This window comes from Rattus rattus, chromosome 5 (genome assembly GCF_011064425.1).
Source record: "Rattus rattus isolate New Zealand chromosome 5, Rrattus_CSIRO_v1, whole genome shotgun sequence".
Taxonomy (NCBI): domain Eukaryota; kingdom Metazoa; phylum Chordata; class Mammalia; order Rodentia; family Muridae; genus Rattus; species Rattus rattus.
The window spans coordinates 100,890,429-100,918,176 of NC_046158.1; the positions used below are offsets into that span (position 1 = coordinate 100,890,429).

The window sequence follows — 27,748 nt, forward strand, 5'->3', positions numbered from 1 at the left end:
AGAGAGGCCTGGTCTCTCTGCAGTGGCACCTAGAGCCAGCTTTTCTCCTCTGACATTGACCCCCTGTGCCAGGGGCTTCCTCATGTATTCTCAGTGCAGTTTCCAAACTCTCTGTGCTCCCAATGATATCTAATTCCCCAAAGCAGGGCAGGATCTTTGCAGATAATGCTTTGTCACCAGTGAGGACAGCCACCCAATAGTTTCATTCAATTGTCCCATTCACTTTTACAGCCAACAAAATCATCTTTTTTATTTGAGTGCCAGTAACCTATAGTTTATTATTTTTGAAGAAAATAGTTAAGAATGGCTTCTGAATGGGAAATATTTGTTCAGTTTAATGGTAGTTCCACTCAATCCCCAAAGTATTCCATTGTTATACTAATGAGAATGAGTAGACCCACATCCTTAAATTGCAAAGGATTTTTTTGTAGAATGTCTTTTCCTCTATTCTTGCCATATATTCATGCATAGATACATCGATAAAGACTATCTATCTATGTATCTATGTATCTATGTATCTATGTATCTATGTATCTATGTATCTATATCTATCTATCTATCTATCTATCTATCTATCTATCTATCTATCTATCTATCTATCTATCTATCTAGTCTGGCCTCAACCAGACAATACTGTAGAGAGGAAAGCCCAGTAATTTGCCTTAGTAGGTGTGATTGGCTCTCTAGGCAGTCTCTGAGTGGGGATACAAGATACAATGCAACATGGCACCCAGACCAAACCTGGAGTGGGAGGAATGGGATTTGGGTAAGGCTACTCTTATCATCCTGTGGGAGAGAGCTGGGTCCTTAATTTCAAACTGTAAGTGGCAGCTGTGTGGTATTTGGTGAATTGAGGTCTCCTTCTGAGAGTCAGAACATCAAGTGAAAGGAAGAGTCATGATCTACTCACAGTCTAGAGGGGTGTGGATGGGACTCACCATTATCTTGTTTATATTAATGTTATATGCAAATTAGTTTTCTTAGGAAATCTGATGCTCAAACTTTCTGTTCTCTTTTAGCTGCCCAATCTGGAATCCTTGATAGAACAATTTGTCTGATTATGAAGAATCAAACACCCACAAAAAAGGTTTGTATACCTATAGGAGTTACTGCCCCATTACCTACCCTTCTGTATGAAGGTAGTGCTCTTTCATAGTTCTGGCACTTTTTTTATTAGTTTATACCAGATGAAGAATTTAATTTGTCTATAGTGTTATTACATAATTTTTAATTTTCACAGTCCAGAAAGCTAGAAACTAAGACACACAACGCCCCAATTTCAGTCACTCAGCAAATAATAAATTATGAAGTTTCATGACAGAAAGTACATTCTTGCTCATTCTTACAATTTCAGTATGATGGCTATACCTCGTGCCCACTGGTGACTGGTTACAACCGTGTGATTCTTGCTGAGTTTGACTACACAGCTCAGCCCCTGGAAACCTTCCCCTTTGATCAGAGTAAAGAACGAATTTCCATGTACCTCATGAAGGCTGACATGATGCCGTTCCTGTATTGGAATATGATGCTAAGGTGGGTATCTCATCTAATGCCTGTGCAGAGGGCACCAATTTGTTAGTGGGTGGGCTGTTTCAGAGGGTCCTTCTGGCTTCCACTCAAAGTCGGACTTGCTAATGAGACCTACTCTACTGTGCCATTTCTCAAGAATTAATGGTAGCCTTTAAAGAACTCTGGAGTCTCAGACATTCTTGGGAAAGAGGGCTGCCCTAGGTAAGGGGAAGGTTTGCAAATTCTTGTAGCGGGGTGCCCATTGTTCTTTCTATTCTTGGGAGAAACCGAGTCTTCTGTTTTCCATTCTCTATTTCTTTTTTGCTCCCAGATGAGTTGGATAAATAATAATGCTAACAATAATACTATAATTTCTTTTTATATACCAAGAGCTTTCTCATCTGCTGCTTTCTTTTGGTTTTACTATGTTTCAGAAACATTAAAAGTAATTAAGAGAACAGAGATAGACTCTAGTTCTGACCTAATTTTGAATACTGTTTTTACCATCGACTAGCTGAGCAACTTGCTTAGACTACGTTTAGTTTATTATCCAAAAATTGAAAATAACATTAAGGAGATAATACAGAGTCAAACAATGGTAGGTATTCAATAAACAGAGTACCACAAATTAATAACTCTATGCTTAAAAAGAAAGTACTATTTGACTTTTCCAGACACATATGAGATTGATAAGTTAGGCTATCCACACCAGTGATCCTCAGTCCAGGATGATTTGGGAGACATTTGGCGATATTTGGAGACATTTTTGGCTGTCATCACTGGAAGGTTGCTGTTGACATCTAGTAAGCAGAGCTGTGGGATATTGCAATGCACAGGGCATCCTTACGATAAGGAACTGCTGGATCCTAACTGTCAGTAAGGTTGAGAGATTCTGCTCTCCACTGAAGCCCTGAGGTGAAGGTAGCAGGCAGCACTATGCACGTAACAGTAGCTTTGTGGGTGTGTGCTGAGTTTGGTCAGTGTGCTGGGCTCACCCAGCAAGTTCATTGTCAAAGCCAAGACTCATTGAAGGCTGTTCCAGTCAGAAGATCCTTTCCACGTCAGTAGACACGCCTTGCCTTATGTGCTGTAGGCATCCCTAGGGACTTCTTATAGCACGTCACCTCATCTTCTCTGACTCCATGGCCTCTCTGTGTTATTTCTTACAGAGGCTACTGGGGAGGTCCAGCCTTCTTGCGAAAGCTGTTTCATCTGGGCCTGAGTTAAAGATGGCTCAGAACTTGCTCTTTTTGGATGATGTCTGGACCAAAATCACAGTTACTGATTGACATGACAGATACAAAGGACTCAATCTTACCCTTTAAGGAGTTTCTTACTGGACATGATGACCTTTCTAGACCTCTGAATAGTTATCATGTGGACAACCCAGAATGAGTCTTTGGAATCATCCAAAATAAAATTCTATTTTCTAAATAAACCTTTGTCATTGATTAACTTATTTGGGAAAATATCTTGACTAACGGGGATGGGAAGTTGTAGCACTTGGGAGAAGAAGCTGTTGTTAGGCAATGGCTTTTTTGTTGTTCACCTGGTATGTTCAACTTAGAGCTGGCACTGCTTTCTAGAGACTGAATCACTGAACAGAACAGTCCAATGACATTGCTTCAAGGCTGTGTCACAGCCCTATACATGGCTGCTTAGAACTCCTGCTGCAGGAGACAGCATGGAGCTTCTAGAGCCCAGATGACTTGACACTGAGCTGAGCCTGTGCTTTTCCTGACAGTGACAGGCACTATGGCTTCCCAATCTCTTCCAGTTCCAGGTCTTCTGCTGAGCCCTACAAACTTGGCGGAACCTAAGGTTTTCCTTTGCTCTGTATTCCATCAGGGATACCACTGGTGTCACAGTGTGAAGTCCAGTCCTCCCCCTTTCACCTTTAGTCTCCTCTCTCCCGCAGGGTGTTTCTTCCACTAAATTTCTTGTTAACCTAATTCTATCATGCCACTCGAGTTTCCCAGAAAACTTACACAAACACAGTGATGTTGGAGCTGAAGAATTTCAGTAGCTAAGGTAAGTGTTGCCTTAAGTCATCCCCCGTTTGGCCCATAAAGAGTGAGTTTGGACTGGAAACGGCTCCAGTTTGTTTGAAGTTCAGTAGCAGTAATCCCAGTCAGTTGATTACAGAAGTTTGGTTTCAGTCTAGAAGTTTAAAGGCATGTATATTTCATATTCATAAATGACTTTGATTTTATAACATTTTAGAATTCAAACCCTTTAATGTGTTACCAAGTCTCTCCGGGTTCCTGGAATTCTCCTTATAACTCTAGAAACCCTATTCAGACATAAATTCACTCAACAACTATTTGCCAGACACCTACTAACTGCTACTTTCAGCCTGGGAGATACGGTGAGGAGCCAGAATAAGGACTCCGTTCTTGTGGGTTTTTTTTTTTTTTTTTTGGTGGCCTTTGTGCTAGCTTCTTTCCTGGGGTGCTAGGGGGCTTGCTGACTAAGACACGACTTGATTTGGGAGGACGCTTTCTTTTCAGCTCTGGGAGAAAGTTGAGCACCGTCCTAGCAGGAGGCCCCAATGCTGAGGGACACGGAATACTTCAGCTGATCATGCATCCGGGACTCACTTGCTAACACCTGCTCTTGCCCCGGTATCAGTGATAGTCCTTTTGGTCTCCAGGATGCCTGTTTGGACAGTAGCCTGTGACTACTCCCTCATCCTGCTCCCAGGATGGCAAAGCCATGGCCACGCATGGTGTTCAGATTGGGCTGGCCACTTGCTTTAGGTGGTACACACAAAACAGTCAGCTGAAGTCCGAGAAGCCCTATGTCTTCCTGGAATCCCTGCAGTCTGCCTCTGCACTCCTGCAGGATTGGGAGTTCACTCCATGTGTCCCTTTTCTCCAGCTCCAGGAAGACCTGGGACTAATCCAGAAGGGATTGGCTCCCTGGCTGTGGAAAGACATGCTAGTAAGAATGGGGTATGATTTCTGGTAACAACTGAGCCTCTTGGTGGAGGAAAATTGAAACCCTTTGCAGACTTAACACAGCCTCCTGGGTCTGCTTATGCTAATGCATTCTGAATGAAACCTCCAAGCAGGCAACTGCTTCAGAGATCATGTATAGGCACGTAACTTATTGCCAAGGCCGTGGGAGCCGTGACCCTACTAGTCTGCGCATTGGTCTCCAGATTTCATTTTCTCTAGCTGGAGAAGATAACAAGTGTGCTCAATTCTAGAAATGCTTAGCCTTTGAAACCTTATCAGTTTCTTCATTAGTATGGGGCTGGTCAAAGGAGAGAGCAGTTTTGGAGTTGTCTTTGAATCAGGAGTACGGTGCAGGAAGAGGAGCATGAGGCATGGTGTGGGTCAGGGGTGCAGAAAGAAGACTGAAGCTTGGCATGGGACTGGGTGCAGGTTTCTCTCAGGGAATGTCTTTGGGCAGGACTGAGTCACAGGCTACACTGGTAGACATATGTCTCAGACACGCTCCCTCAGAATCCAGAGTGACAGGCTGGGCCTGCTGAACTGGAGAGTCCTCTGTGCCTGCAGCTGCTTTTACCTTCAGAGGTTCTTCCTTCCAACTTCCTAGAACAGGAGTTTCAGATGGTTATGAGCCACAGCGTGTGTGGAAACGGGGAGAGAACCTGGAACCTACCCGTTCTTCTATTTAAATTTTGTAGAAAATGTAGGGAGCAGAGACAAAAGTGATCACCTAACATCCAGATGTAATGACAGCGAACAGCAGGTAGGGCAGGTAGGTGTCTCTCTTTCAGCTTAATATTACAAATAATGTTCATACTGAACAGGTTATATTTAGGTATATCTATCTATCTATCTATCTATCTATCTATCTATCTATCTATATCTATATATCTGTGCATGCAATAGCAATTAGTGGAAAAAGAGGCCATGAATTTGAAGGAGAGCAAGCAGGAACTGGTATATGGGAGGCTTTGGAGGGAGCAAAGGGAAGGGGGAAATGATGTAATTAAATAATAATCTCAAAATAAATTTCAAAACAAATTATTCCTCTTTTTGACGAAAGTGGCTTTTGTAATGCAATATGTAAAAGCAGTTCACATTATTAAAAATGTATTGGAGAGCTCTGATCTGATTTAATTATTTTTTTTTCCCTGTAGTTCTGGGAATTGAAACCAGGGCCTTGTGCATGTCAAGTAAACACTCCACCACAGTGAGCTACATCCCCAGCTCCCTGATCTGATTTTCTCCTTCATGCCTTAAGACCATAGGGCTTTCATCCAATATAGACTTACTTTGATTATCTCAGGGATGGAAGAAACAAGAAAAATGTTTGGGTAAGATGAGGCATTCTGATTAGGTTAATAAAAATTAGCTCTGTCTTGTTTGCTTAACTCCCAAGTAGCTAAGGAAGGTGCTTGCCCCCATGCCGGGAGAATTTAAGGTCAGTATCATGTAGTAGAAATATCCCATGAGGTTGAGAAAAGAGGAGAGGGAGGCAGTTTTCTATCCCAATATTGATTATTTTTTTTACATGTATTAACATGTTCCTGTGTGTGGGTATGAGTGGCATAAAACACACATGGAGCAGAGGACAACTTACAGGAACCAATTTCTCTTTATGCCACGTGGGGCCTGCAGAACACACTCAGGTGGGCAAGCTTGGCAGAAAGCACCTTTACCCACTGAGCCGTCCTACCAGTGTATTCACTAAACTGTTCTTCTGACCTGTACACGCATGCTATGGCACACGTGCACATGCTATGGCACACATGCACATGCTATGGCACACATGAACACATGTGCACATGCACACATGCTTGCTCCCCTGTGAGTTCTCTCTTCCCACCCTCTGCCCCAGGAACCCATCAAGTGTGATCTGTATCAATGGTCTCTTCCGGTGCCTATTTTCTGGTTGGGATTGACTGCCGGGTGATGGTGAGAGAAGACAGTGGGAGGAGGGAAGACAGGGAGTCAGTTGGCTCTTCGTTCCTCTGATTCTGCCCTTGTCTGGACCCCACAATGAGGTTATAAACAATAATTCGGACTATAAATTCATGACTTTTTATATCAATTTTATAAAGATTTTCACCTGTTGAATCCAATGGTTTAAAGAAATTGAGCTTGCAAATCTCAATTTTCTAATCAACTTATTGTGTTTGATAAGAAGGTCTAGTTTAAGAAGAAAGTGAACAGAAAACCCACAAACCTGATCTTTCAGCATCCATTGTTGGCCAAGGCTTGCTGTGGGTCCTGGTACCTGCTCTCCATCTTCTGATGGCCTGGGTGCCAGAAACAATGCATCACTGCAAACCCTGAGTGACAGCATGACCTTGAGCCCATGCCTAGGTCTCCTCTCCATCTGGCTTCTGCCATGGCGCGTCGGCCATCTTGAATTGTTCCAGTTAGACTCCTTGTCTGTCCCTTATTGGGACACAACTGTTACTAGGAAAACCTAAAGCAAGGCAGTGATGCTGAGACAAAAGTGTGGAGCGGTGACCAGAGATTGTTGAAACCACAATGAGTGTGCACTAGAGGGAAGTTGAGATGAAGACAGAGAGACAGAGAAAGACAGAGAAAGAGAGGATTAAGATGGATGGAGAGAGAGAAAAAGAGAAAAAGACACACACACACACAGAGAGAGAGAGAGAGAGAGAGAGAGAGAGAGAGAGAGAGAGAGAGAGAGAGAGAGAGAGAGAGAGAAGAACAAGGGCCAACTAACTTCAAGATGCCTAGGACTTGAGCTAAGGTCATGTCACCAGCCAAGCAGGGCTGTTCACGGCTCACACATACGTGGGCTAGGTGTCATATCGGGAGAACTGCAGCAAGCATAAACAGAAAACCAAAATACTGTGGCAGGTGTGGAGTTATATAACTTGTGAGACACACACAGCCAATTACCTACTTTTTAAAGTAAATAAAAATTTCTTGCAGTGTGGTTTTAGGTGATGATTACAGGTGTACTTACACTGTAAAGGCTTAGCTGGGTAGTGATGAGAGAGAGCCCACGTGTGCAAATCCTGCAAATCCTGAAGTATTTATAGTCTAGCTCTGGAGAAGAAGTTTGAGGACTCCTGGCTCGTGGAGAGCAAGTGATCAAGAAGTCTGGAAACAAGAACCTGGAAAAGACTGTTTTCAGAAGGTTGTGTGGCTACCGAAATCACCAGGATTCTGGCCCCTGTGGCCCTGGCTGTTGACCATATCAAAATAGGCAATGGCAAGGCCTGGGAGATGAGCTAACCCTTATAGTTTCTAGGCTGGTATGGATGCCTTCACAAACATTCTGAATGAATCTAGGTGTGTGTGTGTGTGTGTGTGTGTGTGTGTGTGTGTGTGTGTGTGTGTGACTTCAGGTGAGGAGATGGCTGGGGAAAGTCTTTTTCTTTCTTTTCTGTTGGTCACTTCCTCCTGCAGGTCCTCTTCCTGTGCTGATCATAATGGGCTGTAGCTTTCATGTTGTGCCCCGTTTATCCCTTTCCCGAATTGGTTATGGATCCATTCTTGGGGAGGGTTCTGAGTTGGCCTTGAGTGGGGCTGTAAGACCTGAGGACGGGGCTCATCGTCAGTGAGAGACGGGTTCCAGGATAGGAAGCTGCTGCTGACCTGTGTGCCCAGTGAGCGGTGCTTGCTTCTCCCATTGCTGCAGAGTTATGAACTGTATGGATCTTGGTTGGCTGCTGGAGGGTCTTAGGTGAATAAGATGAGAACCAGCCTTGGAGGAAGTGGGTTAGGGGGAATCCAGCTTCTCAGGGAAGGAGCCTGTGAGCCTCATCTGGCATCCTCCTGGGCAGGCAGGGAGGTTGGGAGTCTGCCTGCAGGCATCTTGCTTCCAGGTAGCACCTGTTTATAATGCATGAGCTCTTGGTGGGCTTTCTGCCCAAACCAGCGTGCAATGGTCTACAGAGGAGGAAAGGCCAATACCCTCTCGCTTATTTCTGTTACCTGGCGGTGGTACTCCCTGCTAGAAACTGCAGGCAGGGCCTGTCAGAAATCTGTTTGGTCATTATTCTTCCTGCTCCACTTTCCTGAGCTCTGCTTAGCCGTGCCTGACTGGATGGATATACGCCACGCCAAGCTGCTCCTCTCACCCGCTTTTCCTGGTTCTCTTGAAGTTCTATGAGTGCTGCAAAGTGCCTGGTCACCAGACACCCCAGCCCATCTCCCCAAGTTTCCCTCCCCACAATGCACGAGGACCTGTGTCTCCAGGTGTGCAGCATGCTTTCGTTTCTTCACCTTCCAGCTGTCAAGATGTCTGATCCATTCTATGTGGCAAGATCCCACTTATTGTTTAAGACTCTTTCCAAGACATAATTATAGGCAAGAAAGACGCCCTTATCTACATCCCCAGGGCATTGTCCTTAAAGCCCTTATCTTGATTCCAGTCATGAGAGCTCGGGCTTTGCTTCTCTATAGCTACTCCTTACACAAAGGGGTATGTAAGAAAGGGGTGTGTGAGTGAGAGGAAGTAAGGGGCAGCGAACACCAACACACAAAAGGTGGTGTTCAAGACTGCCTTGTTCACCAAAGCCTCATAGTTACAGATAGGGCATTTGTAGTAACCTGACTAGCTCAGATGCCTTACGTTTTCTTCTGTTATGAGACAATGGTGTTTGGGAGATGAAAGGCTAAGGCTGTAAGCTAGAATTGTACACAGGACAGTAGTGGGAGCAAATCTAACTCGTTAAGTGGGACTGCTCTGATTAAGTCCTGTTGGTGCTGTAAGGAGAGCAATGTGGTTTCTTGCGAGGCTGAGCTTGCTTAGTCCTGACCACAGTGAGTCATCCAGACGGATGGGAGGGCACTTTGAAGCATACGGCTGGTCAGGAGCTTTGCGTACAATGTCTTATCTCATCCCCAGGATCTCAGTCAGGGAAAGCCTGTGTATTAGAGAGGATCCCTGGCTGAAAGGAAGCAATTTGCCAGGATCACGTGACTACAAAGGGACAAGGGCAGTCAGAGCTGTGCAAACCTCCTCTTCATTGGGCTGAAGGCTTTGCCTTTTTCCACTAAGGTACCTTTGATGAGTAAGAATGACACATCTCTCTCCTCCTTCCTCCTCAGCTTGTTTAAGTCAGAGGACTCGCAGCATTGAGAGCTGGATGGGGCACTTCTAGAACTGGAAATTATGCCACTTCCTGTCTAACAGGGAACAAAGCATTTCCATTGAAGAGTCTTGAAAGCTGGGCTAGTCATACTAAACAGAATGCAGCTAATGCTTAGTAAGCTGTGGTTGGCAGGTCACATGGTGTGTGTGTGTGTGTGTGTGTGTGTGTGTGTGTGTGTGTGTGTGTATACGTATGTATGTACAAGCCTACACAGTTACCTAGAACACACTCCAGGCCTATTCTGGGTTCTCCCAGAATAGGAGATTGGGATTGATAAAGTTTGGTCCCAAGCCTCATTCTTCTCCATTTGTGTGCTCCCTGTGTGAGTGTCCCCAGTACTGTGTCCACCTTCATCCCTTCTCCACAGGGTATTGGCTTTGGCTGATTCTGTCTATGACTAGCCACTGTCCACTCTGATGAGCAGTTCATTAAAAGTGATGGCTTTCAAATTTGCTTTCTTTTTTTGTTTGTTTTTTATTTAATTTATTCTTCTTTCCTGTATAATAGATCTTGATATTCTTTCTCCTCCCCCAACTCCTCCCACCCAACTTCATTATTTCTCTTTAAAACAAAACAAAACAAAAGCAAAGATGAAAAGTCAAACAAAAGACCAACAAGACAAAAGGATGTCAAAATAAAATAAAATAAAACAAAACTTGGAATCCATTTTGTGTTTCATTAAGGCACTTTATTTTTTTCCCCATCTTTATTAACGTGGGTATTTCTTATTTACATTTCAAATGTTATTACCTTTCCTGGTTTCCAGGCCAACATCCCCCTAACCCTTCCCCCTCCCCTTCTTTATGGTTGTTCCCATCCCCATCCTCCCCACATTGCCACCCTCCCCCCAACAATCACATTCACTGGGGGTTCAGTCTTAGCAGGACCCAGGGCTTCCCCTTCCACTGGTGATCTTACTAGGATATTCATTGGTACCTATGCAGTTGGAGCCCAGGGTCAGTCCATGTGCAGTCTTTGGGTAGTGTTATTAAGCCACTTTAAATACATTGACTGTCCCATCATATTTTAGGCATTTGGAGGACAAAACCCTGGTCTCCCTTCAGAGCAGAAGCCTTTGCTGTGCCTGGGATGGATGACTCCTTATTTAGGCTTCTAAAGGTGTAGCACCTCCCAACAAGCTTGATGTGATCAGACCTGTGTAGTATAAGCCAGTGGCTGCCATCCACATGCGTCTAACCTGTGTGATGTGAGCCTGTCCACACGTGTCTAACCTTTCTCTGCGCGGAAGCCTCACTCCATGCTCATATTATGACTTCCAGGGCAGGGGAGGGGCACCTTTGACACTGGGATGAAAGCTTGGGTCTGTCAGCAGGGCCAGCCCCGCCTTGCTTTAGAAGGATGACAATGAGGAAATTCACCCTTGTGGGGAGAGCTGTGGGAAGCTATGAGCCAGATCTTTCCATGTCCCTTCGGTATGCAGGAGGTGGGGCTGGAGGATCTGGGAGCTCTTCCAGTGAGGTGAGTTGGTGCTCTCCTAGGCTTGAAAGCCACTTGGGGTGGAAGGAGGTGCAACAGGAAGCAGAAGGAGACATGAGTGGGCCACAGCAAATCACCACAGAGCCAGGAGTGAGTCCTGGGGGCACAGCATCCTGTCCCAGGCAGGAGTGGATCCTGGGGCCACAGCATCCTGTCCTGGGGCCACAGCATCCTGTCCCAGGCAGGAGTGGATCCTGGGGCCACAGCATCCTGTCCCAGGCAGGAGTGGATCCTGGGGCCACAGCATCCTGTCCCAGGCAGGAGTGGGTCCTGGGTCCACAGCATCCTGTCACAGGCAGGAGTGGTTCCTGGGGCCACAGCATCCTGTCCCAGGCAGGAGTGGATCCTGGGGCCACAGCATCCTGTCACAGGCAGGAGTGGGTCCTGGGGCCACAGCATCCTGTCACAGGCAGGAGCGAGGCTATTCACTACTGACTCACTTTTACTATTTTCTCATTCATAAACTTGAGGTCAAGGTATCAAATGAGATACAAGTATGAACCATTATGGAATGTGTTAATATATGTAGGGCATGTAAAGTAGTGTCTGAATTTCATGAGAGCATTGTAGTAAAACCTTAGCCATGTTTATGCAAATGATATTGTCATTGTTAACAGTGTTACAAAACATCAAGGAGATCAAAGGAGGCATCTGCTTTTTTTGTATTTATTGGCTCTTACAGTCCCTTATTGGAGACATGACTCCTCCCCTCCCCTTGCTCCTCCTCCTCTTCCTCTTCCTCCTCCTCCCGGCATCTGAAAATTATAATAAACTATAAACACGATATAGCATGAAGAGCAGCTTCACTCAGACTTTACTCAGATTTACCTCTTGGAACATTTCACTCAATGCCCTTACCTGCTGGTTCATTTGACTGACCCAATAGTGACATCTTTGAAGGGTATGTGATTTCCCTTATTCCTAACTTGTTGTCATAAAGCATTATTTTATTTTGTATTGTTTTTAGACAGAATGTCTCTAGTCATCCTGAGCTGGCTTCAGACTTGAGTCCTCACGCCTCAGAATCTGGAGCGTTGTAATTACAGGCATATGATACCATGTCTGGTGGTCCCCCTAATTTTTAAATAGGTATTTGGTCTTTGTGAACGGTTCCAACCGTGCTCTTGGCCACTGCACACTGTAGTGTGGGGTCTTTTTTGGGCAGGGATGTCATTTCCTGATCAGACATAATGATGGATCTACAGCTGCTGTTGGTCCTTCTCTGGCCTGACACCAGAGAAGTCAGGGAAGCCGAGTGGGAACAAAGCTACAACCATCAGGAAATCTTGAATCCTGGCTTGTGTAAACCGTAGAATGGCACAAGTGGAAACAGATGAGAAATCAGGTCACCAAAACCAATCTGATCAATGCCATCCCAGGGTTAAAACCAGCAGCGAACTTCTGATGTTAAACAATGACATTCACAGGCAATAAAATAGATGGGGCTGGTGTCTACATATTCCAGCCCAGAATTTCTATCTTTATGTGCATTTTTAAACGAGAGAATAAGATTGGAGGGGCAGAGAATTTTGAGTAAGGCCCCATAGTAATCACCAGAGCTGGAGTCAGAGTCCAAGCCTGTCTGAATGCCTGGGGTGGAGGCACAATTCTTCATATAGAAAATTCAACTGTTAGTTTGAGGAAAAGGGCCTGTATCTACATCAGTGAAGTCCTGGATACACACCAACTGTCCAGAGTTACTAATCCCTTGCCTCTTTTAACCCCCACTCCTGCGAGCCACTGTGAAATGCCTTGGGGTCAGAGACTTGTTCCTCTCAGAAGAACTGTTTAAACTAACTTCAAGGTCCACATTGTGCTCTCATGAGACCTTTCCGGTTGCCAGAACTATATTTGCTCATCCCAGCTCAAGAACTTGTCCTTGGGCAACCATACTATATTGGAAGAAGGTTCCAGAAAGAGGATGCCATGGGTGAAAATGCAGGGGTGGAACTAGATGATTGGCCTCTGTACTGAAGATCATATAGCTTACTTCTTGGACTATGGAAGTCAAGAGGACCTGTTCCAAACCTGAGATGTACAAAATTCCAGAATTTTCCTCTGGGCATGAGAGAGGCCTCTGTGGTCCAGAGAATATTGGAGTGTGTGGTTTGTATGTATACAAAGACTAGTTTGTTTCTCTGTCTGCAAAGGTGAAGCATCATTTTAATTATTATTTATTTAGCACTACTCTGAGGTCCCAGCACTGCCATTTCATCAAGATAACAACCATAACAACAATATACAAATACCAGCAATAATAATTTATTCGCTCATTTCATTGGAGTGCTATGGGGTAAATGATAGATTATGGCTCCCAAAGTGCTGTGGCATTTGGAAAGAACTATTGTTGTACATTCACGTTGCTAAGTATCTGTTGTAAATACTATTAACCAGACACGGGCTGGGTCATCAAGAGAGCTTCACCCTGTAATGATGGAAAGAGAAGCAGACTTCTGCCTCCTTAGCATTTTCTCCCTCTCTTTGGAAGAGATAACTAACTGGTAGTGTGGATTGGCCATGTGCAAGGTGACTTCACACACTGTCTTCTGCAATGAAAATAAACTTCGTTATTATATATAGTCGTTATTACTATTATTGCTCCTTTGAAATGAGGTACGTTAGGGCGAACTTCAGACATGTCTATTTAAATATGACAGGTAGGCATTCCTGAGAAGTCAAATTTTCTGAGTAACTACCATACAGTCCTTCAAATAAAACAATAAACAACACTGGTATGTTTCCGTCTGTTGTGCGATACCATTCTTGGGGAGACATGAACAAATGTCTACTTACTCCGGATAGGAACCAAAGACAGACCAAAGTAAGGATGCCTCCGAGGTCTAACCAGTGAGCTTTATCCAGGTTGCTCACAGGAATATAGATGGGGGGTTACTTACAGGAGCAGGAATGACCCAGCTACATCATCAAAAGGACATCCCAGGATGGGTGACAGGCGGCATGAAAGCCTGAAACCTGGAGTTCATTGTACAATCTGTAGACAGCCCCACAGGTGGGAGAGCGTCCTCTTGGAAGCTCCACAGTTCTCTGCTTCTTCCGGGCTTGGAGAGGGAGGACCCCAGCACATCTGTCAGTACCACGGACTCCCTGAGGCTTTTGCATTGTTTACTTCCGTCAACAAGCAGGACAGAGTGTTTTACCTTGTTTTAGAACACTCCACATCTTAATAATCTCTGCTCCCAGACTATCTACAACCATCTGGTCTTCAGATTCGTAGGCACAACAATGTCATGTTTGCACCCTGGTATAAGATCTAGCACCACTTCCCTTGGTTAGTTGTCACGTCTCCTTAGTTTCCTGCAGCCTGGACTGTCCCCTCAGCGTTTCTTCATGGTCTAGGAAAGCGTAGAGTTCTGGCCTTTCGTTCTGAAGGCCAACCTGGGCCTGCCAAGCACACACCTCTGGTTAGTGTTGGCTGTGTGTTCTTCGGAGTCACAGAAACGACGCTGTGCTCACCCTGGGAGGCACCTGATGCCGACCCCTCCCTTGGTTTTCGCCGTGGCACTGTGTCAAATTGGATTCTGTCCCCTTTCTTTGTGTAGTCACTATCTTTCACTGGGATTTCTAGTCTGTGGTGCTCCTTACTCTCCAGCCGTATCGATTATTGGCAACTTCCTTCATGACGGCTTCAGAGGGTGGTTTCCTCTGCCCATCACGCCATCTAATTTGTTAGTTGGCACTCACTGGGAAGAACAGCTTTCCACTCGCATCTCTCGATTAGCCTGTTTCTTCAATGTCTTATGGATTTTTACTTTATGCAGTGGGCAAACCATCACTATCATTGTTTTCAACTTTAACATTTCAAAGTTTGGCTACTGGTACCCCTTTCAAGTGGGTTTTGGGTCCCTTTGACAGGTGTTCATTGATTTGTGAGCACTTCCATACTTCCAGACACAGGGCATTCTAGACTTATGCTCATTAACTTGTTCATATCTTTAAGACCTCAGAGCTACATTTTATTGGAGGGTATGATCTGTCACTATCAGTAGGTGACATAGAGTAATTGTTTCTTTCACATCCAGTCATCTTCCCCTCATAATCCATCCCACACAATTCAGCTTTGACGGCCTATGCATAGCCACCGTTATTGTATTTTGAGCAGCTTGGAGGAAACAGAAATTATCCCAGTCTTCTTGTCCTGAGTTAGAGATTCTCCCATCCTTCTAGGCCATCTAGTTGTATGACTCGAGTTTCTGGGAGGATGTTTAAGCCCCTTGTGTCCTTCCACTTTCCAGCTCCCTTCCTTCCATATTTATCTAGAAATTATAATGTACCATCCCCTGAGCTGGCCACTGAGAAGAGCAGTGAGCAGAGGAGTAGCAGTGCGATCCTGCTACTGTGTAGCTTGTCTTGGGGAGGGAGAAAGTGAACGCGCAGACACATGCAAATCAGGTGATGGTAAATGTTGTGTGAAGGACGTACTAGGAGAACAGAGCAGAGCAGTGTGTGATCACACCTGTGCCTGCCTCTGACTGGTGCTGGTGCTGGTGTGTGTGTGTGCGTGCATGCGTGCGTGTGTGTGTGTGTGCACCGTTTTACATAGCACACAGCCACTACTCCTCGACCTTCGTGACTTTGCTTACATCATCCCTTCTATTGGATGCCTGATTATTCTCCATCGACATTTGAGCTTGAACCTGAAGTCAGACTTCCCACTCATTGTGAAGTCTTCTTTGACTGATTCAGATCTTTCCTCTCTGAGCAAGTAAAAGTTGATAGAAAACAGGGGTCTGTGCATTACAGTTTGATTCTAGTGAAGTGACAGGGTAAAGCAGTACAAGTCCTGAAAGGCAGGGCTTCCTCTTTGTGTTCCTTTCCTTTGATCTTCTCTCTCCCTCTGGGCTTAATAGTAGGAGCTTGATCAGTCTGACAACACACACCAACAAACACCAAAACACACACACACACACACACACACACACACACACACACACACACACCATACACTCACATACCAGCACACACCACACACACACACAACATACACTCACACACACTACACACACACACACACACACCTCCCTCACCACCAGGCACACACACACACCACACACAGACACACACACCATACACTCACATACCAGCACACACCACACACACACACAACATACACTCACACACCAACACTCACACACACACCTAAAACACCCCCAACACACACACACACTAACACACACATACACACATACACACATATACACACACACACACACACACACACACACACACACACACACACACACACACACACACACACACACACATACCTAAAACACCCCCACACACAGTCTAACACAACACACTCACATACCAATACCCCCCAAACACCTCCAACACACACTCAACACACACAAACACACACACACACCAACACACACACAACACTCACACCCAACACACACACACACACACACACACACATACACACACACACCACACACACACACACACACCAACACACACCCCCCCAAACATCCCCAACACACACTCACATTCAACACACACACACACACACCTAAAACACCCCAACACACACTCACACACACACACACACCTAAAACACCCCAACACACACACACACACTCCACACACACACAACACACACACACACACACACACACAAACCACCAAAGACACACACACACACACACACACAAACACACCAACACACACACACACACACACACACACACACACACATTCATACACCAACACCCCCAAACACCTCCAACACACACACACACACACACACACACACACACACACACACACACACACACACACACACACACACACACACACACACACACACACACACCCCAGTGAGGGTAGTGTTCAGGCAGAGGAGGAAGTGGTGGGAAGGCAACTGCAGAGTCCTGTTCAGAACTCTCGGCTGTGACCACACCCAACTCCACCTTCTGCAATGTTGAGGATTCTATGCCTCAGGGCTTCTTTGGTAATTTCAGCGAAGGGAGATGAACGACTGCTTGTTACACATCATATTTCAATGTCAAATGCTCTTGACAATCATGTCGGATTGATTGTATATCTTGGTGACTTCTTGAAACAGGTCTTGGAGGAAAAAAAAAACACCATTTTTTAGAAGCTGTTAACAAACCTCCCAAACTATATAATCAATCAGGCCTATAACCAATCAGCGACGAAGCTTCCTTCTTGCTATATTCTCCATCCTCATGCATCCCCAAATAAACATAATACCTGCTAACCTTAAATAAGAGGCTCTCTGCTCTCCAGGGCAGCCTTTCAACAGGGCAGTGATGAGTTGCGCCTAGAGAGCGGTAGGTGGCGCTGTGAGCTCGGCGCATGGTCTTCCCAGCGTCTTTTAAGATTTCCAGGGGAAAGACATGGCGTCTGGCATCTTTTCAGTTAAATTTCATCATATCTGCTCAGCTTCTGAAAAGCAAGTCTGAGAAACAGATTAGCCGATTTCTGACCCTAAACGGAAGGTCAGCCGTTCTGTGCTCAAATGTAGCATTTCACCGCAGGCTGGATCTTGTCCTGGACTGGGCTTTGGAATTCTGCCCATAAGCTATGAAAATGACCCCAAGGTGTTTCTTAGAGCATTTCTTTGCCTGGGAGGCCTTTCTTAGTTTTGTACCTGGAAGCAGAAACCACATTAGCATCCCGTTTTGGGCCTGTGTATGTGGTGGTGTGGGTAGGGGTGGGGGTGAGGGATTGTTTTGTCGGCTTCAAGGCTGCTTGCTATTTTCGACCACTTTCTGAATCCAGTCTGTGGTTAAAAGTGGATCCCTGCTTGAATGTGACCTTTATTACCCCCGCCTGGCCCCCAACCCAAGTCTCTGGGACTTGTTCTTTGTTGCCAAGCTCTGTGGCTGTAGTGCCGATCCACTTAATAGCAGAAAATTGGGCGCTAACTGTATCATTTGTCAGCCGCGCTGTGGGATTTCGGATTCCTTAATTAAACCTGAGTGTTTCAGATTTCATAAAGTGAATCTGTGTTTTATGTTCATAGGATGTGAACGTGTAGAATGGAGAGAATGGGACCTTAATGACCTCCTAGACCGATACAATTCAAATTCCCTAACCACATTTACTAAAGGCCTGGCTGACTTTCGATGTCCTAGTGGTGAAGGGAATGAGGCGACACTTCCCATCACATTTCTATAATGAAGTTATTAGGGTTGAATTTATTTTTGTTTTCCCCCATATTCAGTTTTCAGATGAACACTTATGTTTGTTTCCTTACTGATGACCAGTAGATGGCTCTGTGGCATTTCTAGAGTTGACACATGTTCGTTTGGTGCCTCTTAATATATGAGAGTAATTTACTTTCCCTCTGGCCTGTGGGGAAATCTTGAGCTGTTCCATTCAGTCCCACGGATGAGGAGAACGGCTGATGAAGGTTCTTTTTCTCCCTGAGTTGTTAGGAAATTGTGTGTGTGTGTGTGTGTGTGTGTGTGTGTGTGTGTGTGTGTGTGTGTATGCCATACTAGAGTAGCCAGACACAAGACCTTTGGGATGGGCAGTGTGAAATATGGTGGCCACTGCTGGCTAAAGATCCTACCCAGATGCCAGAAGGAAACAGTATCTAAACATGGCTCCCAAACACCAGCTGTTGGGTCTCCTACTCCCGTGGGAAGGGATGTGTACTTTCATAGCTGACTCAGTTTCCATTTCTGTTTGTCTTCAAGGAGCTGGGGATCATTGCCCAAAGACAGGTAAAGCAGGTGGGCACAGTCCTGGATGCTATCTCCCGTCTCTCAGTCTGCATGGTACCTCCAAATGAGTGCCGTTTACCAGTTTCTCCCAGTGTTTTCTGTTCTGCCTTCCTAATTACTCACTGTAGGATGGGTGTTGTGGGGACTGTGGGTGCCCAATTCCAAGGTATTTGTTATTCTCCGTCTTTTCCTGCCTTCTGAGGCTGGAGTGATTGCTCATGCCTCGTTCTTCTCTCCTTCCAGGTACACATGGAGCTGAAGGGTTTTAGAACCTCTTAGGTGTCTTCTAGTCGGTGAAATTTAAATAGGACCCTAGGATGTTATGAACTGAATTGTCTCCTCCTTGCTGAAGTTGGACTCTTAGCACCCAATGGGACTGTATTTGGAGAGGAAGCCTTTGAGGAGAAATGAAGGTTGAAAGAAGTTGTAACAGTGGGGTCCAATATGCCCGATGCCATTGGAAGAGGGAGAAACACTAGGGGTACATACACACAGAGAAGGGACCAGTGAAGACAGAGAAAGGACAGCCATCTGCAAGCCAAAGAGAGAGGCCTTAGCAGGAACTGAATCTGCTAACACCTTGATCTTGAACTCCTGGCTTCCAGACCCCTGTGCAATAAATTTCCATTGTCGAGTCTTTAGTAGTTTGCTATGGCAGGTGTAACAGGCTGATATATACGCTGAGCATTTAAAAGTGTAAGTTCTCCATTTTCTCTTCTGCCTGTTGACCTTCACCGGTATGTTCCCGAGGATGTTGCTAAAAGATGGAGAGGCTGATCCCAAATAATTTATCTTAAGCCAAGCCACTGGATGGTTTTGATTCAATTTTGCTGCAGTATGTATGGTCTGGCATTAATCAGGCAGACCAATCCAACCTGAACTTTGCCTCTTGAAGGCAAAAGCTGAGCCTCCGACCATTTGGTTTTGCATTCGTGTGGGATGAATCCTCTTGTAGGGGATGGATGCCTCATGTCTAGATAAGGCAATGGAGCTGGTTTTTAAGATAACCGGGACCAGGGAGCTGAATAAGGTTGGTTAATTGATCCCAATATTATACTGTTGTAACTACATAAGGCTCCATGGATAGCAGAGGTTTCTGCTTGGTTTTAGACTGAGCCCTCTCGGTTTCAGAGAGCAGCTGAGATGGTTCAGGTGGGAGTGGGAAGGAAGGAGAACCTCTGGCACGTTCTCTCTTTAGTGAGAGTACCTGTGTTTTTACATGTGTAGGGTTTTGTGTGTACTTTAATCAGATGAATGACTGTGTTGCTAAAAGATTTAAACTCACATTTATGATTTCGCAGTAAACTAAATACAAGATTAAAAAATAATTATGTGTGTGTGTGTGTGTGTGAATTTTTTCACGAATGTATGTATAAAGTTCTTGGAGCTTGAAGTTTAGTCTGATTCAGCCAAATTTTTTTAATTGATGGATTCATGGTTATAAGCCTTGCTTCAAATCAGTTTCTTTACTTACTAGCTGATCTGCAAAACATCTGTGGGGGCTAGAGAGATGGCTTAGTAGACAAAGCAAAACACAACAAAACTTGTTATTCTCACTAAGGGCTCAGGCTTGAATCCCAGCACACACATGGTAGTTCACAGTCACCTGTAACTCCAGCTCCAGCACCCCTCTGACTTCCATGTGCAGCAGGCACACATGCGGCACAAAAATGCAGACAAAACACTCAGACGCTTAAAATAAAAAAAAAATTAAAAATAAAGGAAACATGAAGTTCATGGAAATAGATTTGCACAAAGTTCAAGGGTTGTAGGTGTTCAGATGTTAATTTATATTTAAAGAAAATTATAGAAAACATTGATGGCGTACAATTTTGTAACAGTAAATCAGAAACCATGGATTGAAGCTGCACATACATGTTTTCAGTGCCTGTCAGGAGTGTCTTAACTCCTGTCCTATGCAGACATTGGTAATTAATTACATAATTAATTTCCATAGAGCTTAGATATCTTCATTTAACTTTTGGAGTTAGTGCATACAGGGAGATGCACTTTATCATCTTTATGTATAATCACTACCCATTTGGGATTCAATTATCTAAACCTCTGAGCATCCTTTAGACTTCTAGTGAGTTTGGTGACTGAGTTCCTGGGTGCCAGTGAACCAAATGGCAGAGCGACTGAACAGGTGCTTTTTCAAGATGGTTTCTTTCTGTCTTTGGGACATTTTGTTTTTCCTTCTGCACATGGCTTCTCATTTCTCATTTAGATCACTTAGGGTGCTTATCTCAAGGGAGTAGCACATTCAAATGGTGGCTGGCTCCTCACAGGCAGGGAGTAGAAGTTCCCAGGAAGGTTGAAAGCTATATCTGAAGTGCACAGAATCTTGCCACATCTTACTGATCAAGAAGTCACAGGGATTGCTTGTGTCCAGGCAGACGTCTGGGCTCTGTCTCTTGGTGGTACCGTAGTAGCTCACCCTGGAGAAGAGCAGGAGGGAAGGAAGGGACCGTTGGCCCTAACTTTGCTCACACTCTCCGTACATTCTCCCAGCCTTCGCTTCACTTAGGAGATGGTTTTGGTTCTTTCACAGAGTCTCCTATTTGAATGTAATTTCAATGCTTGCCTTGTGTGACCCACACCGTGCTAAGGACTGGAATGGAGGATACCCTCATTCCTCAGATAGACAAGAGCACCTCCATGTCCACAGTGAGGAAGACAAAGTAGCAAGAGGGCAGTCGACGGTTGGCAACACTTTGCCAGAGGGACTCGTGATCGCTGAAACCATACAAGGCACCACACAGTCGTGTAAAATTAGCAGATAAGAAGAGTGCTGTTGTGAGACATTGAGGATACAATGAAGAGAGAGGGTAGGTGAGTGGTGCCTGCTGTCAAGTCTGGCCCAGGGAACTTGCTTGGGATTTGGCTACCGGTTTCCCTTTGAGATCTCGAAAGCTGGTGTAGTCTGGTGATATGAGCAGGAGGGGGAAGGATTTGTACTTCCTCCTGTTCCTGACGGCTAACTCAGAAAAGTGTGTCTTTCATGGTCTTGAAAAAATTTCATATCCTTATACTACTTGCTGTTTCATTTCATTGGGATAAAAACAAAACAAAACAAACAAACAAAAACAACAACAATAATAAAAACCACTTCAATGTTGACTGAAGCTTGGGGACATCCACAAAGCCAAAATAGGTCCCCAAAGGTGAATTTAAAAACATTTCCATGGGCTAACATGAGATGTCTTGAAGCAATGTCCTCCACCAAACTTAGCGTTGTCTCAACATCCCATGAGCATCACTCAGAGGGTGCCCGTTTGGAGATGGAGATCCGGTAAGTCTGTTGGGAAGGCAGAGTCCACAAGGTACAGGGTTGGAGGTCATAGAAATTGTATCTTACTCGGTCTGGGGGAAATGGGAGTTTTTCTGTGCTTCCTGCTAGCAAATTCTAAGACTAATAATAATAAATAAAGATGTATGAGAAGAAAGGAAGGAAATTAAACTTAAGTAAAATAAGAAAATCAATAAAGGTTAAGACAATGTTAAAGATAAAACATTGAGATGTGATTAAAAATTAAAATGTAAAGAGCAGAACAGAAAAGAGTAAAGGCCCAGTTCAGAAAATTGTAAAAGAATGGAGACAGATAAATAACACTCAGAGGGAAGGGATTAGATAAAGAGCGTGAGGTTTGTTAAAGAAAGTGGGGGGATGGAAAGGCTACAACTAAAATCAGTGAAAACGAAGCCAGGAAGCTGTCAATAAAATTTAAGATAAAAATAAGAACCAGGAATTACAAGTCATGATAACATAACAAGCAAGACTTAAGATCAAGTACTAAAAATGAAAACTAACGAAGGAAAAGGTTACCTACATCAAAGTGAAAGAGATAACAGATTAAGAGGCCAGCGGACTAAAGCCCACAGGGAAAACAGTGAGAAGACACAGAAGATGGGTTGAAGCAGACATGAAAGATTAAGGCATTAGGAATGTTCTTTTTGAGTGTTAATACTTTGGAAAGAGGATTACAAAAAATACTTTCAAAAGAAAATAAGAGAAGTTTGAATGCATAGGAATAGATCATTTAAAAAAAGAACAAACAAAAGAGAAGTTAAAATTGGCACAAACCAAGACAATAAAAATTCTCTGTAATAACAGAAACAAAAATTAAAATTCTAGGTAGAAATCCCTGACTGTTTCCCTGGTAAACAAATACTCAATTAAAAAACAAGATAAAACCACACAACACCTATCTATCTGATACAAGCTCAAGTGTCTCCTGGGTCCCTCAGCTGGAGAATCCTGTTATAGCCCCGTGGAATGGCTTTCTCAACCATCGTCAGAAGCTCTCTGCTGCAGAGAATGGGGACTGGGGAGCAAAGGAAGGGAAGGGGAGGGAGGGGGGGGAGAGGGGGGGAGGGAGAGAGAGAGAGAGAGAGAGAGAGAGAGAGAGAGAGAGAGAGAGACACACACACACACACCTTGGAACACACAGCTCTAAACAAGATGTCTTCATCAAATCCCTTCCTTAGAATGCAAGGAACCCTGTGGAAGGAGAGTTGGGGAGACAGAGGGGACAGAGGATATCAGGAGAGCGAGGTCCAAGCAAGAGTCACATTTGAATTCACATATGAATTCACAGAGCCTGAGGCAGCATGCACAGGGGCTACACAGGTCTGCACCAGGTCCTCTGCATACATGTTATAGCTTTCAGTTGAGTGTATTTATGGGACTCCTGAACTTGTGAATGTGCAGGTCTCTGATTCTTGGGCCTGCTCTTGGGGTTCTTTTATTTTATTGTACAACTCTGATGCAATGGTTTTTGTTTCAGCTTATATTTCTTCATGTTTGGTTGTTATCTCCTAGAAGGCTTTTCTAATGAGAGACAGAAAGGAAGTGAATCTGGGTGGATAGGGGGTGGGGAAGAATGGGAGTGCGGGGGGGAGGGGAAAGGGCATTCAGATTATATTGTATGAGAGAAAAAACCGTATAAATAACAGGGGAAAACAAGTAGAGGCAGTGAGCCTGACGGAGGACGTCAGTTCACCTGGATCTTTTCATCTGAATCCTGGAATGGCGGGAAGAGGCAGCAAGGTGAGGAAGGAAAGTGGCTGACCATAAAGGAGACACAGTAGGAGAGCAGGTGAGGTTGGGAGAGGGCAGGTAGACAAGGTGGGATAGAGGGGCAGGGGCAGACAAGGCCGGGAGGCAGGCTGAATGTTTCCCTTATGATGAGTGTGCTGTCAGAGAAGGTCTTCTTCAGCCTGGGTAGATGGAAGTCTAGTGTGGAACTGGGCTAAAGGAAGCTTGAAAGGAGAATATGTCAACATATCTAAACCTAAGACAGTATGTGGGTCAACATATCTAAACCTAAGACAGTATGTGGGTCAACATATCTAAACCTAAGACAGTATGTGGGTCAACATATCTAAACCTAAGACAGTATGTGGGTCAGGGAGAGGCCCAGGCAGACTCTGAGGGTATTGGGAGAGGGATAGACATGTAGGCAGGATTGGTGGGGTTTGCTAATTTGCAATTTGTGGGGAAACACAATCCTCAAATCCCATGAAGATAAAGCCACCAAAACGTCACCTGAACACTTGTGCCAATCACTGATGGGGACTTAACTAGGTTAGAAAACCCAGGTACTTCCTGGTCACCTCCTTTTGCCCAGTCCAGCCCTATTCTCTTGCTTCTAGGTACGCTGGGCTTTGTGTCCTGTCCCTCTGACACACTTCTTTTGTGGCCAAGCTTCTAATTATTCCTGATTGGCTCACCTGTCTCTCTGGCTCACCTGCCTTGGGCAGTCAGTTCTCATGTCTTAGCTATTTTAAGAAATATTATTGGACAACCTAACGTATCTCATTCCAAGGTTTTGGTTTAGACATGGAGAAGTTTTCATATTTCTTGGTTACTGAGGACAGAGATTTTATATTTGTGTTGTGGTCTTTTTTTTTTTTAGGGGTGCATGTGTGCTGTAGGTAGAGGCTGGGAGGGTAAGTCATTCAACACTCACTCTGGTTCTGCCTGTGACTTACAGATACCCATGAAAATGAATGGTAAAAATTTAGGACAGAAGGGTAATTAGAAAGAGTACAGATTTGAGGCTCAGAATGCCCCATAGTATTAGAGAGAGTTGAATTCCAAACAGCACTGCCAAACGCACACAATGAACTGGCATATTAGACAATAGATATAAAATACTCCGACGTGTCTGAAAAACCATTGTGAGGCAATAGCTGCTGGCAACTCTTCTGCAGGTAATTGCAACACCAGTCCCCACACATCTGCTTAGTGGATGGCTATCAGTGATGCTTAACGATGACGATTTGTTTCTGGTTGGATGTGTTCGATAGTCAGTTATCACACATTCTATGTGTGAGACTGCCAGGAGAGATGTGATTGCAAGGGCTTTCTGAGAGCACGTCCTCCTCAGGAGCAGCTCAACGCCCTGTGCATGATCTAGCATCCATTTCAGCGAGGCAGAGAGAATGGAGACCATCACTTTGAATACCAATTAAATGGCTTAAAATGCCCCATAAATGCATTGATCCTATACAATCTGGCTCCTGAAGGCAAGAAGAAAGTCTTTGATTACTATGAGAACTTAAATGCCAGGATAGATGACTGGCTGAGGAGGGTGTCTGGGTGATTTGCAGTTATTAGGAAGAAGGGTAAATGACCTCTTTTGACCTTAGGTTCCTAAGGGACCAATTGTGAGAAGCTTTTCTTTTTAGGAAAAATCTAGGGTGGGTCTTTCAGAGAGAGAGAGAGGGAGGGTTAGACTAGATAAAAAAAACCAATCTAAGTAATAGAACAAGAGTCATATAATTAGTCCTTGCTTTAGGCAACATTTGGATGTTTAGAGCTTTCTTGTCTTTCCTTCTTTCCTTCCTTTTCTTTCTTTCTTTCTTTCTTTCTTTCTTTCTTTCTTTCTTTCTTTCTTTCCTTCCTTCCTTCTCCCTCCTTCTTTTTCTCTTTCTTTCTTTCCTTTGAAACAGGCTCGCCTCAAGATTATCCTGTATTCTATAGGCTGACGTTGAACTTGAGACCCTCCTGTCTCTACCGCAGTGCTGAGATCGTAGGCTTGTGCCCCATGCAGAGCTTGAGTGTAATTTTATTCATCACCACTGGAGACTGAACCCAGGGCTCTGCCTATGTATATTCTGGGCAAATGTTCTGCCATTGCACTACAACCTCAACCCCTTTTAATTTTTTCTTCCAAGAAAGTGTCTCTCTATGTTGCTCAGCCTGGCCTCCTGTTTCATCTCTTGAATAGATGAGATTATAGACATGTGTGTATGTATGTATGTATGTATGTATGTATGTATGTATGTATGTATGTAGTGTGCTACCAGGCCTGCCTTCTTAATGACATTTAAAATGTTTTCCTTTTCTACCCCTCCCCCCAACCTCTTCTTGCTTTTGAGAGATTATTTTTTTCAGGAATATTGTCTAGTCAGTATTTAAAAGAATTGGAATAAAACCCCTTACGTTTTCTTTCTTGTTTCTGCCTTGCCTTGCCTGTGTGTGTGTGTGTGTGTGTGTGTGTGTGTGTGTGTGTGTGTGTACTCACATGACCATGGCTTCCTTTCTTACTTGCTTTCTTGTTCTTTTATTCCAAGGAAAACAAGTTGTTTTTGTGAGATGCCTACTTGGAAAATATCTGAGGGAGGCCTTGGTTCATAGTTGGTGAGTGTGGTGGTTTGAATGAGAGATGTCCCCAGTGACTCATGTGTTTGAATACTTGGTACCTATTTTCAGTGCTGTTTGGGGAGGTGGAGAAGAAATAACACCAAGATAATGCCTACTTGGAGAATAGCTAAGGGAGGCCTTGGTTTATAGTTGGTGAGTGTGGTGGTTTGAATGAGAGATGTCCCCCATTGGCTCATGTGTTTGAAAAACCGGTACCTAATTTGAAGTACTGTTGGGGGAGGTGGAGAAGAAATAACATCAAGACGGAATAAAGGGAAGGAAATAAATAAACCTAGGACTCAAATAAATGGAATAGAATCAACCAACCAACCAAAAAGACAATAGAAAGAATGAATGAGATACATGATGGTTCTTTGAAAAAAGTTAACAAAATTTGCAAACATTTAGCCAAATTAATCAAAAGAAAAAGAGAGAGGATCCACATTAATAAAATTAGATCTGAGAAGGGAAACATTACAACAGAGAGCATGAAAATTCAGAGAATAATAAGGACATATTTTTAAAATATCTATATTCCACTAAGGTAGAAAACCTAAAAGAAATGGATAAATTTCTTAATCTATATATTTCCTACTAAAGTTAAACCTAGATAAAATAAACAATATAAACAGACTAATAACCAGTAGTGAAATAGAAGCAGCAATTAAAAACTGCCCAACTGAAAAGAACCCAGGACCAAATGGATTCAGAGCAGAATTCTACTATATGTTCATAAAAGAACTAAAGCCAACACTCCTCAAGTTATTTTTCAAAATAGAAACTGAAGAGACATTTCTAAATTCTTTTCCCAAAGCCACTATTACTCTGATCAATATATCTTATGGACATAGATGTAAAAGTTCTCAATAAAATACTTGCAAACCAAATTCAAGTACACCATGATAAAATTGGCGTCATCCCAGAGATGCAGGGATGGTTCAATAAATCTATAAGTTTAATCTATCATGTGAAATGCTAAAAGACAAAAATCTCGTGAACATTTCACTAGATACAGAAACTTTTGCATTTGACAAGATCCAACATCCCTTCATGATAAAAGTCCTGGAGAGGCAAGGCATATGAGGGAAACATCTCAGCATAATAAAGGCAATTTATAGCTGACTCACAGACAACATCATTCTAAATAGAGAGAAACTCAGACTTTCTACTAAAATCAGGAAAAAGACAATGATGTCCAGTCTCTCCATACATATTTGACGTAGTACTTAGCTTAAGTGATAAGACAACTGAAGGGGATTAAAGGAGTTCATATAAAAGTACTTTTATTTGGAGATGATATGATTGTATACATAA

The 27,748-nt window shown here is 43.9% G+C and overlaps 1 protein-coding gene across 1 annotated transcript in view; it reads left to right on the forward strand.

The window, feature by feature from the left end:
- Window positions 1–2,947, forward strand: part of Sqor (sulfide quinone oxidoreductase) — a 40,779-nt gene extending 37,832 nt beyond the window's left edge. The window contains exons 8-10 of the mRNA XM_032904106.1: window positions 1,020–1,087; window positions 1,355–1,533; window positions 2,679–2,947. Coding sequence (XP_032759997.1) covers window positions 1,020–1,087; window positions 1,355–1,533; window positions 2,679–2,736 — 305 coding nt within the window. The 3' untranslated portion in view covers window positions 2,737–2,947. The remainder of the gene's footprint in view (window positions 1–1,019; window positions 1,088–1,354; window positions 1,534–2,678) is intronic.
- The last annotated feature ends 24,801 nt before the right edge of the window (window positions 2,948–27,748 follow it).